Source organism: Eubalaena glacialis, chromosome 9, assembly GCF_028564815.1.
Source record: "Eubalaena glacialis isolate mEubGla1 chromosome 9, mEubGla1.1.hap2.+ XY, whole genome shotgun sequence".
Taxonomy (NCBI): domain Eukaryota; kingdom Metazoa; phylum Chordata; class Mammalia; order Artiodactyla; family Balaenidae; genus Eubalaena; species Eubalaena glacialis.
Window position 1 is genome coordinate 9,224,448 of NC_083724.1, and position 14,245 is coordinate 9,238,692.

The following is a 14,245-nucleotide window of genomic DNA, read 5'->3' on the forward strand; positions in this document are numbered from 1 at the left end:
ATAGCAATTAATGATAAAATGAAATGTAATTAAGATGACCTGACATGTCTTTCTTCCTTTGGCAATTCCTCTCCCACTTAGGGCAAAAGGCTGTCCTTAGCAGGATTGTTCTTTTATGTTTTGCTTTGGACAAGCAACGTGAATTTCCTTGAGCTAAGTTCCTCTAGAGGTAAAACAAGGAAATTGGACTAGATGATGTCTAAGGCCCCTTTCAGCAAGAATCCTCATATTTGTAAATGAAAGGTAAAAATAATAGCTAATATTTACAGAGTATTTACTATATGCCAGGCACCCTGCTAAATGCTTTACATGGATTATCTCATTTAATCTCTATGAGGCAAGTACTATTTTATCCCCATTTTAAGGATGAGTAAATTGAGGCTCAGAAGTTAAAGAAATAGTCCAGGATAACAACGCTGTGAAGTAGTGGAGCCATGATGTGAACTCAGGCTTATCTGACTCCATAGTATTTATATTTTAATTTCCTTTTAAGTTTCCAAGTTCATGATTGTAACAAACAGAGATAAAATATTTTCTTCTATTGGCAGCAACTGTAGAAGTTTTAATCTTTGCATCTTTAAAAATACTCTCTTGCTGCTGCTTGCTCTGGCTATGAGTGGAGGACTGAAAAGTGAAGGCCTACTCAGACAATTAAATGAAATTACAACTCAGTGAAATCCCTGGTCTTTAAATATACAGAAGAAAGGAGCTGGAGAAACTTCATTTTAGAAGAAGAAGAAGAAAAAAGGATTCACAGAAATTTAAGCCAATATAATTCAAACTATTACTCTCAAAGCAAGTTAAGATTTAGAAGCAGCAAGATACTTCTGTGCTCAAGAAAAAGGTTAACCTCTGCACTGATGCCCTCTTAGCTCGGGCTTCAGACTGGCCAAGAGAAAGATCAGGGGGCCTAGAGCAGAGGGGAGAAGGTCTGCAATCTGAAGACGAAGTCAAGCTTGAACGTGAGATATGAAATGTTTTACTTCTTAATCTCAGGACCCTTTCATCAGCCAATTGCAATCCCTAACTGACAGTCAAGTTTGTCACTCTAACAGACATTCTGGCAAGTATGAGTCGTGGGTGGGGACATCAAAAACACCACCTCCTGCCACCACCTAGTTGCAGATGAATAAAGACTAAATCACCAGGCCACCAGGATAAGGTCTCAGACTCACACAGGATGGCATTGGTGGTTGACACCCCAAGCCCTGGCATCACACAAACCCAGGTTTAATTCCCAGCTCTGTGGTTTACCAGCTGTGAGATCTTTGTCAAATCTCTTCACCTCTCTGAGGCTCTGATTCCTCCTATGTGGAGTGGTGGTAGTAATAGATCTACTTTACGGAGCTGATTTAAAGATTCCCCAAGAGAATGCTTGTCAAGCATTTAGCACAGCACCTGACAAACAGAAGCTACTGTTACTACGATGTAACATCTTAGCTGGTGACAAAGCAACAGGCCGACCTGCGTGGTGGCATTCCCGAGGGGAGGCTGCCACCCGACATGGGGGAGAGATGAGAGGGAGGTGGAAAGATGGGGGCACGAGAGGCAGCTGAGCACCGAGCAGCGAGCGGTCCCTTCCATTCATTTAACTTTCTGTTGGTGAAGAATAAGCACGTTCTTCTCAGAGAAGCATTTGCTGACATCTGAGTTTCTATTTCAAACCAGAAAAATGAAAGGAAAAAAATTTCTTGATCTTCTTTACAAAACCAAAATATTTGCATGCGTGCCGGAAAAAAGAAGCAGGCGACGCATGCAGAACACAGATGCTTGAGAGCAAAGCTCGGAACCAGCTGGACCTGGACTTGCGCCTCAGTCCTACTACACACAAGCTGTGTGATCTTGGCTTTGTCCTTCTGGGCCTCTATTTCCTCATCCATAAAGTGGGGATAATAACACTATCTGTCCTATAGGGCTGCTGTGAAGATTCAGTGAGGTAATGCATGTCGAGGGCTTAGCAAAATGTTGAGTATAACGCCAAGGCCCAAGGAAATAGCAAGCTGACAACAGAATGATCACAGGAAAAAACCCATTTATGGGTGCCTGGTGTTGGGTTTCTGCTCATTCGTACTCACCTTAAGATGGACTTCACAGATAGCGTTTTTGTGGGGCTGTAGGGAAGGCATATTTTCTGGGTACCCTGGAAAGTCAAAACAGCAAACCAGTGAGAAGTCTGGCAATTTCCATCTCTGAGAGAGTCTTACCTGGTCATTTAAAAGAAACCCATGTCCAGTCTTTCTCATTTTTCTTCATATATATAAATACATTCTATGTTAGAAAAACTCTTACTGAGGTTCGACAGCATCTTCCACCATTCCCCCCTACCTGGCATTTACGCTTTTCTTTTCTTTTTTTTTTTTGCATTGGGTCTTCGTTGCTGTGCATGGGCTTTTCTCTAGTTGCGGTGAGCGGGGGCTACTCTTCATTGCTGTGTGCAGACTTCTCATTGTGGTGGCTTCTCTTGTTATGGAGCACAGGTTCTAGGTGCGCGGGCTTCAGTAGTTGTGGCATGCAGGCTCAGTAGTTGTGGTGCGTGGGCTTAGTTGCTCCTTGGCATGTGGGATCTTCCTGGATCAGGGATCGAACCCTTGTCCCCTGCATTGGCAGGCAGACTCTTAACCACTGTGCCACCAGGGAAGTCCCGGCATTTACGCTTTAAGCGTTACTCTTCAGCGTCTGGACTGCTGGGTCCGCGCTGTCTCAGGTGCTGTGATGAGCAGATGAGCCGTCTGAACCAGAGGAGAAGGGGGTTTGGTCTCTGAGCCAAGAATTGGATCAGCCTCAAAGATCAGAAGAAGAAAACTGTCTCCACACATTCAACGGGACCCAAATGTGATTCCTCCAGGTCAAAGAGTTTTTAAACTAGAAATCACCCAACTCTTTCAGAGAAGTTTTCATAAGGTGTACTTTTATATTTGTCTGTGTTTACTTATTTAAAGTCTGTTTCTTCCTCTCTGAATGAGTACCCATTGTGACCAACTCATAGGAAGTACTCAATCAATACTGGCTGAACGAAAGGGAATGAAGGAAGGATTGCCTGATGGCTCAGTCCCACATCTAAGCACCCAGGAGAGGTGAGGGCTAGTCTCTTTTACAATCTCCAAGAAAGAGGCGATACAGATTTATAATTCGCAAAGGATTTATACTACACGCTTATTTAGCAAAAGAGATTATGACGCAGTCCACGTATAAAATTCCCTTTCTAATTATGACTAATAATAAAATGGGCAGCACAAACAGCTAGAGAAGGGAAAGGACATTCCTTGTAGGAATCAGGCAAGTTTGTTCATGTTTTCGGGACACATCTGCAAACTCATGTGTCCGAGCCCTGACCAATGGCACGGAGTGGAGTTCCCCAAACTTTTCAAGCCCATGATCTCTTTTGGCAAACTAAACTTTCACACCCAGGGCCCTGGAGAACTGGGTATTCTCACCCCTACTCCAGGCTGGGGATGAGTATGCCTTCCCAGTTAAGTGTCAGAAGTTGCACTAGGTAGAGACCTTCTTTTGGATTCTCTACTAGCCAAGGAAATTAGGTTGAGGTTTTTTTTTTTTTTTTTTGTAGTTTGCATTACATAGATTTTTAAAAATTCCTACATATAAATATTATGATAGGAATATGCATTTTCAAATTCCACATGACCCACCCACTGAAACCTGAGTTAGTCCTGTGGCCTTGCTTTTTCAGCGGCCCCAGCTTACCTCATACTGTGGTCACCTGTGTGGGATGCCAACCCATCTAGAACAGGGTCTTGAATCTGACCTTCTTGCTTGTCTACCTTTTCTTCTCACCAAACACACCAAAGGCAGCTTTTAAGAGAAGACCGGGGCAGCTTTGGGGGGAATGTATGGAATGGGAGAGGGAGGATCCAGCCCTGCCTGGGTGCTGGTAACATCGTCACAAGCTGCTAAAATGGATGTGAAATCCAGGGCTCTTGGGATTGTGGATCTGTATGTTTCTTCACTATAAAGGGGTAAAGCTCTTCCTCCCCGTCATTTTTTTTTCTGTGGCTTTCCAGGGTTGCTGTTCTAGAAGAAACACCTTCCAGTTCTCTGTTTTCAGTGGAACCAAAAAATGCAAGGGAGAGTCAAGTACACGTGCATATCAGGCAACACTAAGTGAGCAGAGCAGGACACAGAAGTGCATGTCCACATTACCCCATTTAGCGTGTGTGTGTGTGTTTGTGTGTGTGTGTGTGTGTGTTTACGGACAGATGTCGAGAAGGACGCTGCAGTGATTATCACTGAGTAGTTGGATTTTGATCCTCTTCTTTTTCACTTGCTGTATTGTCTGGATGGATTTTTTACAAGTGTGAGTCATTTTTTCTCTTTGGGTTTAGAAGGAACACAGCCAGAGATGTGCAAGACAGTTTCTAGCAGGGTTTATACGTTTAGCTGTGTTTCTGTTTAATGAGAGAATGTGAGCTCACGGGGGGAGGAAGGGAGCGCTGAGTCACCTGCATTGTTGGATTCCCCACAGCCTCCAGTGCTGGCTTTGGGCCAACAGGGGCTCAATAACTGACCCTGACGCCGATGTTCTGCTTTGATGTGTTCATCTCCTCACTGCCCTTCAGTGGCAGCAAACACCTAGCCAGCCCTGCACATAGTTTAGGGCCGAGAGAAGAGGCTCTGGATTTGGGCATTGGCACTTCTCAGAAGAAGGGGGTTAATGCTCCTTCTGCCCACCCCATGCTGCCTCCACGGTGGTCCTGGGTCTCAATCCCCCCTCCCTGACTTCTCTCACCACCCAAGAGTCATCCCCAGAAGCCTCCTGTTTCTCTTGTATTTCCTGTTCCTTCTGTCTGGAACGACCCCCACCCCTCCCCCTACTCTCTATGTGGCTGGTTCCCTTTCATCCTGTGGGTCTCTTTAAATGTCACCTCCTCAGGAAGCGTCCCCTGACTATCTCACTTTGGCAGGCCTCCGTATTGTTCGTTCTCTGTCTTCGTTTCCTTCAGAGTGCTCATCACAATTTATAATGTAATACAGACAATATCTTTGGAAATTAAAATAAGCAAAACTTCCCCTTGCCTTTGCCCCACACTTCCTGCCCCAGTACCTGGCAACCGTCCCAGGTGAGGAGGTGAAGTGACTGCTTTCTGAAGGAAGAAGATAGGACTGAGAAAATCTCTTCCGGAAGGAGGTAGCAGAAGTGCGACACGGACCCTTGCCTCAGTGGAAGGAGGGAAGAAGGAAGACAGGGAAGCTCAGGGGTTAGGTGCTGGGGCCCTTGATGCCTCCGTCCCGAGGGCAGGCCTTGATAGGGGCAGGGGTTGGGAAGCTGTAAGCACATCAAGGTAAGCCCTGGAGGCCCCTGGACTAGAGGCTCACTTCCCAGGCATGGCCTTCCAGAGGAGTCCTGGTGTCCAGGCAGAACCTGTCTGAACACAGTGAGGGGCAGTAACTCGGTAGCTTCCAGCATGGATGGCCAGCAAGATTAGAGACCCGAGCCTAAGGCGACGCTCCCGCCTCCTCCCGTGTGAGCCAGGGCTGAGAGAGTGCAGCACTTCCGAGAGGCTCGGCAACCGGCAGAGACCTGGGTTCACATGTGCAGTGACTTCACTACAAGGAGCAAACGGCCGGGACCACGGACTTCAGGGACAGGTGTTCTCCAATGACCCCCCCCAAAAGCCGGAGGAGACCAGTTACACCTCAGTCGTTGCTCCTCCACAGCAGAAACCAGAAAGAACCCAGAGGGCCCCGTGGGGATCCCAGGTCCTCCTCTCCCACCACCATGAGGTCTCAGAGATCCTCTCTTCACATACCCAAACATTTACTTCAGGAGAAACAGGGCTAGGGGACTGAAATCGGAAAGGCTGATTATTTGTCCAAAAGAGACAGAGTCATCCGAAGAGAATATTTAAGCCAGAAGAGACTGGAATACTGTAATAGGCAAACATAAAAAAAATAAGTAAAAAAAAATGGAGGGGGCCAGAAAACAGCCTTCCTGGTGCAGAAGATAAGAGGCTTTGGACGAAGGCACCAGCCCTTCTCAGTAGGTGACTAAGGAGAAGAGATGATCATGCACTTGGGGAAAACTGGCACCTGTTCTCCAGCGTTATCTTCTAAAACTGACGCTTAAACTTGCTTCAAGGACAGCCATGCTGATGGCAAGACTGACCCCAATTGCAGTGGCATGGGGAGAGGGGTAAGGCCAAAACTTGTCTGCAGGAAATAATTCATGAGTAAGACTTAACTATTTTAGATCAGATTTTTACCTTAAACCTGCTTAAAGAAAGAAAAATTTCTGAAACATAACATAGAAGTTTATATAAATAGAGGCAGCAGAGCACACGGGTTAAGTTGGACTTCAATTCATTAATTATTAATCATTTCATGAATTCATTCAACAGGTATTTATTGAGCTCCTTCTATGTGCCAGGCGCTGGGCTTGCTGGTGGGGATACTGAGGACAAAGCAGTTATGTCCCCTCCTTTCATGGAGCTCACAGGATAGGGAGAGTGACAGCATGAGTCAAAGAATTACATATAGAATTAGTTATGTACAGTAGTGACAGCTCAGCATGCAGTCCTGGGTTCTGCCTGGTCTGCCACCTCCCTCAGTCATGTCATTTAAGTTCCCTAAACTATAATAACACCTATGCATTTGGAGGACGTACCTGGCATACAGTAAGTGCTCAATAAATGTTAGATTTTATTGTTATTACTAGTACTAGTTTTAATCATCACAAAAAGTTCCTAGCCACAGTTTATTCTGTAGTGGTTCCTGGAAATTCTTTCTGGGCTTTTTGAAGTTGCTACTTTATTGCTATATAGGTATGCATGCATGCAAATGTGTGTGTATGTGTGTGTGTATAAAAAATTACTGTTCCTTATGGGGATATATGTATATGTATAGCTGATTCACTTTGTTATATAGCAGAAACTAACATTGTAAAGTAATTATACTCCAATAAAGATGTTTAAAATTTAAAAAATTAAAAAAAATTTTTTTTAAATTATTGTTCTTTTACGTTTCTGCTAATTTCTTTTCCAAAAAGAGCTGCATAGCAATTTTGATACACTATGTAGCTGAGATAAAAATCAGCATGCAGAGAGGGCAGACAGCAGAAGCAAGAAGAACTACAATCCTGCAGGCTGTGGAACAAAAACCACATTCACAGAAAGATAGACAAGATGAAAAGGCAGAGGGCTATGTACCAGATGAAGGAACAAGATAAAACCCCAGAAAAACAACTAAATGGAGTGGAGATAGGCAACCTTCCAGAAAAAGAATTCAGAATAATGATAGTGAAGATGATCCAGGACCTCGGAAAAAGAATGGAGGCAAAGATCGAGAAGATGCAAGAAATGTTTAACAAAGACCTAGAAGAAGTAAAGAGCAAACAGAGATGAACAATACAATAACTGAAATGAAAACTACACTAGAAGGAATCAATAGCAGAATAACTGAGGCAGAAGAACGGATAAGTGACCTGGAAGACAGAATGGTGGAATTCACTGCTGTGGAACAGAATAAAGAAAAAAGAATGAAAAGAAATGAAGACAGCCTAAGAGACCTCTGGGACAACATTAAACGCAACAACATTCGCAGTATAGGGGTCCCAGAAGGAGAAGAGAGAAAGGACCTGAGAAAATATTTGAAGAGATTATAGTTGAAAACTTCCCTAACATGGAAAAGGAAATAGCCACCCAAGTCCAGGAAGCAGAGAGAGTCCCATACAGGATAAACCCAAGGAGAAACATGCCGAGACACAAAGTAATTAAATTGACAAAAATTAAAGACAAAGAAAAATTATTGAAAGCAGCAAGGGAAAAACGACAAATAACATACAAGGGAACTCCCATAAGGTTAACAGCTGATTTCTCAGCAGAAACTCTACAAGCCAGAAGGGAGTGGCATGATATACTTAAAGTGATGAAAGGGAAGAACCTACAACCAAGATTACTCTACCCGGCAAGGATCTCATTCAGATTCGATGGAGAAATCAAAAGCTTTACAGACAAGCAAAAGCTAAGAGAATTCAGCACCACCAAACCAGCTTTACAACAAATGCTAAAGGAACTTCTCTAAGTGGGAAACACAAGAGAAGAAAAGGACCTACAAAAACAAACCCAAAACAATTAAGAAAATGGTCATAGGAACATACATATCGATAATTACCTTAAACGTGAATGGATTAAATGCTCCAACCAAAAGACACAGGCTTGCTGAATGGATACAAAAACAAGACCCATATATATGCTGTCTACAAGAGACCCACTTCAGACCTAGGGACACATATGTGACTGAAAGGACTGAAAGTGAGGGGATGGAAAAAGATATTCCATGCAAATGGAAATCAAAAGAAAGCTGGAGTAGCAATAATCATATCCGATAAAATAGACTTTAAAATAAAGAATGCTACAAGAGACAAGGAAGGACACTACGTAATGATCAAGGGATCAATCCAAGAAGAAGATATAACAATTATAAATATATATGAACCCAATATAGGAGCACCTCAATACATAAGGCAACTTTTAACAGCTATAAAAGAGGAAATCGACAGTAACACAGTAATAGTGGGGGACTTTAACACCTCACTTACACCAATGGACAGATCATCCAAAATGAAAATAAATAAGGAAACAGAAGCTTTAAATGACACAATAGACCAGATAGATTTAATTGATATTTATAGGACATTCCATCCAAAAACAGCAGATTACACTTTCTTCTCAAGTGCGCATGGAACATTCTCCAGGATAGATCACATCTTGGGTCACAAATCAAGCCTCAGTAAATTTAAGAAAATTGAAATCATATCAAGCATCTTTTCTGACCACAACGCTATGAGATTAGAAATGAATTACAGGGAAAAAAACCCGTAAAAAACACAAACACATGGAGGCTAAACAATACGTTACTAAATAACCAAGAGATCACTGAAGAAATCAAAGAGGAAATCAAAAAATACCTGGAGACAAATGACAATGAAAACACGACGATCCAAAACCTATGGGATGCAGCAAAAGTAGTTCTAAGAGGGAAGTTTATAGCTATACAAGCCTACCTCAAGAAACAAGAAAAATCTCAAATAAACAATCTAACCTTACACCTAAAGGAACTAGAGAAAGAAGAACAAACAAAACCCAAAGTTAGCAGAAGGAAAGAAATAAAAAAGATCAGAGCAGAAATAAATGAAATAGAAACAAAGAAAACAATAGCAAAGATCAATAAAACTAAAAGCTGGTTCTTTGAGAAGATAAACAAAACTGATAAACCATTAGCCAGACTCATCAAGAAAAAGAGGGAGAGGACTCACTCAGATCAATAAAATAAGAAATGAAAAAGGAGAAGTTACAATAGACACTGCAGAAATACAAAGCATCCTAAGAGACTACTATAAGCAGCTCTATGCCAATAAAATGGACAAACTGGAAGAAATGGACAAATTCTTAGAAAGGTATAACCTTCCAAGACTGAACCAGGAAGAAAAAGAAAATATGAACAGACCAATCACAAGTAATGAAATTGAAACTGTGATTAAAAATCTTCCAACAAACAAAAGTCCAGGGCCAGGTGGCTTCACAGGTGAATTCTATCAAACATTTAGAGAAGAGCTAACACCCATCCTTCTCAAACTCTTCCAAAAAATTGCGGAGGAAGGAACACTCCCAAACTCATTCTATGAGGCCACCATCACCCTGGTACCAAAGTCAGACAAAGACACTACAAAAAAAGAAAATTACAGACCAATATCACTGATGAATATGGATGCAAAAATCCTCAACAAAATACTAGCAAAGAGAATCCAACAACACATTAAAAGGATCATACACCATGATCTAGTGGGATTTATCCCAGGGATGCAAGGATTCTTCAATATACACAAATCAATCAGTGTGATATACCATATTAACAAATTGAAGAATAAAAACCATATGATCATCTAAATAGATGCAGAAAGAGCTTTTGACAAAATTCAACACCCATTTATGATAAAAACTCTCCAGAAAGTGGGCACAGAGGGAACCTACCTCATCATGATAAAGGCCATATACGACAAACCCACAGCAAACATCATTCTCAATGGTGAAAAACTGAAAGCATTTCCTCTAAGATCAGGAACAAGACAAGGATGTCCACTCTCATCACTATTATTCAACATAGTTTTGGAAGTCCTAGCCACGGCAATCAGAGAAGATAAAGAAATAAAAGGAATACAAATTGGAATAGAAGAAGTAAAACTGTCACTGTTTGCAGATGACATGATTCTATACATAGAGAATACTAAAGATGCCACCAGAAAACTACTAGAGCTAATCAATGAATTTGGTAAAGTTGCAGGATACAAAATTAATGCACAGAAATCTCTTGCATTCCTATACACTAATGATGAAAAATCTGAAAGAGAAATTAAGGAAACACTCCCATTTACCATTGCAACAAAAAGAATAAAATACCTAGGAATAAACCTACGTAGGGAGACAAAAGACCTGTATGCAGAAAACTATAAGACACTGGTGAAAGAAATTAAAGATTATACCAACAGATGGAGAGATATACCATGTTCTTGGATTGGAAGAATCAATATTGTGAAAATGACTATACTACCCAAAGCAATCTACAGATTCAGTGCAATCCCTATCAAATTACCAATGGCATTTTTTATGGAACTAGAACAGAAAATCTTAAAATTTGTATGGAGACACAAAAGACCCCGAATAGCCAAAGCAGTCTTGAGGGAAAAAAACGGAGCTGGAGGAATCAGACTCCCTGACTTCAGACTATACTACAAAGCTACAGTAATCAAGAAAATATGGTACTGGCACAAAAACAGAAACATAGATCAATGGAACAAGATAGAAAGTCCAGAGATAAACTCACGCACCTATTGTCAACTAATCTATGACAAAGGAGGCAAGGATATACAATGGAGAAAAGACAGTCTCTTCAATAAGTGGTGCTGGGAAAACTGGACAGCTACATGTAAAAGAACGAAATTAGAACACTCCCTAACACCATACACAAAAATAAACTCAAAATGGATTAGAGACCTAAATGTAAGACTGGACACTATAAAACTCTTAGAGGAAAACATAGGAAGAACACTCTTTGACATAAATCACGGCAAGATCTTTTTTGATCCACCTCCTAGAGTAATGGAAATAAAAACACAAATAAACAAATGGGACCTAATGAAACTTCAAAGCTTTTGCACAGCAAAGGAAACCATAAACAAGACGAAAAGACAACCCTCAGAATGGGAGAAAATATTTGCAAACGAATCAATGGACAAAGGATTAATCTCCAAAATATATAAACAGCTCATGCAGTTCAATATTAAAAAAACAAACAACCCAATCCAAAAATGGGCAGAAGACCTAAATAGACATTTCTCCAAAGACATACAGATGGCCAAGAAGCACATGAAAAGCTGCTGAACATCACTAATTATTAGAGAAATGCAAATCAAAACTACAATGAGGTATCACCTCACACCAGTTAGAATGGGCATCATCAGAAAATCTACAAGCAACAAATGCTGGAGAGGGTGTGGAGAAAAGAAAACTCTCTTGCATTGTTGGTGGGAATGTAAATTGATACAGCCACTATGGAGAACAGTATGGAGGTTCCTTAAAAAACTAAAAATAGAATTACCATATGATCCAGCAATCCCACTACTGGGCATATACCCTGAGAAAACCATAATTCAAAAAGAGTCATGTACCACAATGTTCATTGCAGCACTATTTACAATAGCCAGGTCACGGAAGCAACCTAAATGCCCATCGACAGATGAATGGATAAAGAAGATGTGGTACATATATACAATGGAATATTACTCAGCCATAAAAAGGAACAAAATTGGGTCATTTGTTGAGACGTGGATGGATCTAGAGACTGTCATACAGAGTGAGGTAAGTCAGAAAGAGAAAAACAAATATCGTATATTAACGCATATATGTGGAACCTAGAAAAATGGTACAGATGAACCGGTTTGCAGGGCAGAAATTGAGACACAGATGTAGAGAACAAATGTATGGACACCAAGGGGAGAAAGTGGCGGGGGGGTGGTGGTGGTGATGTGATGAATTGGGCGATTGGGATTGATATGTATACACTGATGTGTATAAAATTGATGACTAATAAGAACCTACTGTATATAAAAAAAAAAATCAGCATGCAATTATTTAAATACTGGATTTCAACAAATGTACCCATCAAGTGGGACCACCAGATAATAGAACTAACATTTTCTAAGTGTGGTTTATTTTATTGCTTTTTAAATTATACACCGTACTCACCAATTCAAGAATAAGATGTTTTATCCTTTAGGCACCTAACCAGTTTTAAGATTTGACGATTTGGGACACTGGGTAAATTTTCAAGCAAGATCTCACTTCAGGTAGTCTTGTTAGTGCTCATCACACTGTGAGCCATAGCCCAGAACTTTCCCCATTTTACAAAGAAGAAAATGGAGGCTCAGAGTGCATGAGCAATTTTCTCAAATTCACACAAAATGAGCTTGTTATTGAGGTGATTTGACCCTAGTTTTCTTAACTCCAAACCTTTGCTCTTTCTAGTGTTGATATGGTCTCTAAAAAATTCTCTGAGAAGCAAAGAAAAAAAAAACAAGAGAAGAAGATAATGAGAAAAGGTAAAAGATGAAAGACAGAGGTCGAATATAAGAATTACTAGAAAAAATTCAGAATAGGAAAAGAAGCAACACCAATGAACATAAAAAAACTTTCCTGAGCTAAAGAAAGACCCGCGTCCTCGAGTTGAAAGGGCTTGCTTTCAGCCCGCTGTCCCCAGCTCAGTGTCCAGAGCCCACCATGGGCAGGAGGTACTTGTTAGATCTAGGGTTGCTTTTCTACACCATGAAATTGATGAAAGGAGGTAAGCCTCAAAGAAATCCTAGAAGCACAGCTGCTTCAGCAGTTGACCAACTGACTCATGGAAACAGGAGCCCCCCAGGGGCTGTGCCCACGTAACAGTATGATATTCGTCCACTAAATCTTGTTTCTTTTAGTTGAAGATGTGCCAGCTCATCACTTTCAGTATCAGTAACAGCGATAATAATATAGTCGTGTATTCCGAGAGGGCAGAGATTGAGGGGAATGAACACGTCTACTTAGTGGCTTATGTAGGAAAAGTTGCTCTTAAACTCAGAGTGTGAAGGTCTCCCCTGTGAACAGGATAATCCTCAGTAGCCAAACTCAAAAACCCTAGTAGAAAAAGGCTGACAATGACACTGATTATACTCTGGAGTGGTGCTGAAACTCCAGGTGCAGGTCTGATACTCACTGTTTTCCTCCAAAGGATTGCACGGTATTGAGGGACACGCTGATTGTTTTGGTCAGAGAGGGTCACCGACAGGAAGAAGGGGCTCTTCTCCGCATCATTTCCAATGTAGTTCTGATGGACTGGAAAAGAGGCAGGTTCAGAACAGTGAAGGTGCAGCCGGCTCCTCCAGGCACTGGGAGCAGTGGGCACGGCAGGTGGCAGCCAGCCCTTCCCACAGGATCAGGGAACAGTAATCTCCAGCCCAGCTCGGGACAGAACCTGGTGACTCTATCCTAATCATCCTCTCCTGTTCCCCTTGCCAGGGATGGGCTCAGGAATGAACATGTGACCCAATTCTGGCCAATGAGACAGGAGGAAAAGTGTGTCAAGGGGTTTCTGGAAGGGCTTCCTCACTCCTAAAGATGGCCTTCTTTTCCCCTGGACATGGTGGTGTCTAGAAGTGATGCCTGGAATTGCTGCAACCATCTTGTGACCCTGAGGAAGGCCAGCATGGATGACATCACCGAGCCTCTGACTCCACCAACCCCAGAGCCTGCCCTACCTCTGGGTCTCTTGTTGTCTCCCTTATTGTTTAAGACCATTGAGGCAGCTGAAGGCATCCAAACTGACGGCACCACTTTTCTCTGAAGTCATCACTACTCCAGGCACTATGCTTTCAAGCATTTGGGAAGATAGCAACTTTCCTCCAATTTCTTTCTTTATAAAGAGATATGTCTTGCCAAATAAGTGAACTTCTTGGAATAATACAGTATCCGATTTTTAAAAAGACATCATTTGGGTCTGCTCACTCTCATTTTATAGCTCAAGTATCACATCTTCTACAAATAAATAAATGCATTAGCCTGATAAGCAATTTATCTAACCCATTTCTAATCCTGCCATAGTGATTATTCTTCCATTCCCATTGCCTTCTGTCGCTAACCACGCTCCTGTTTTCCACCTTTCCACATACGTTCACATGAGCCTTTCGCTTCAAATGTACATCACT

The 14,245-nt window shown here is 41.7% G+C and overlaps 1 protein-coding gene across 1 annotated transcript in view; it reads right to left on the minus strand.

Annotated features, from left to right (window-relative positions):
• Positions 1-14,245, minus strand: part of GARNL3 (GTPase activating Rap/RanGAP domain like 3) — a 159,920-nt gene that overhangs the window by 55,995 nt on the left and 89,680 nt on the right. The window contains exons 6-7 of the mRNA XM_061200963.1: positions 13,258-13,376; positions 2,076-2,140 (exon numbers count right to left, since the gene is read on the minus strand). Coding sequence (XP_061056946.1) covers positions 2,076-2,140; positions 13,258-13,376 — 184 coding nt within the window. The remainder of the gene's footprint in view (positions 1-2,075; positions 2,141-13,257; positions 13,377-14,245) is intronic.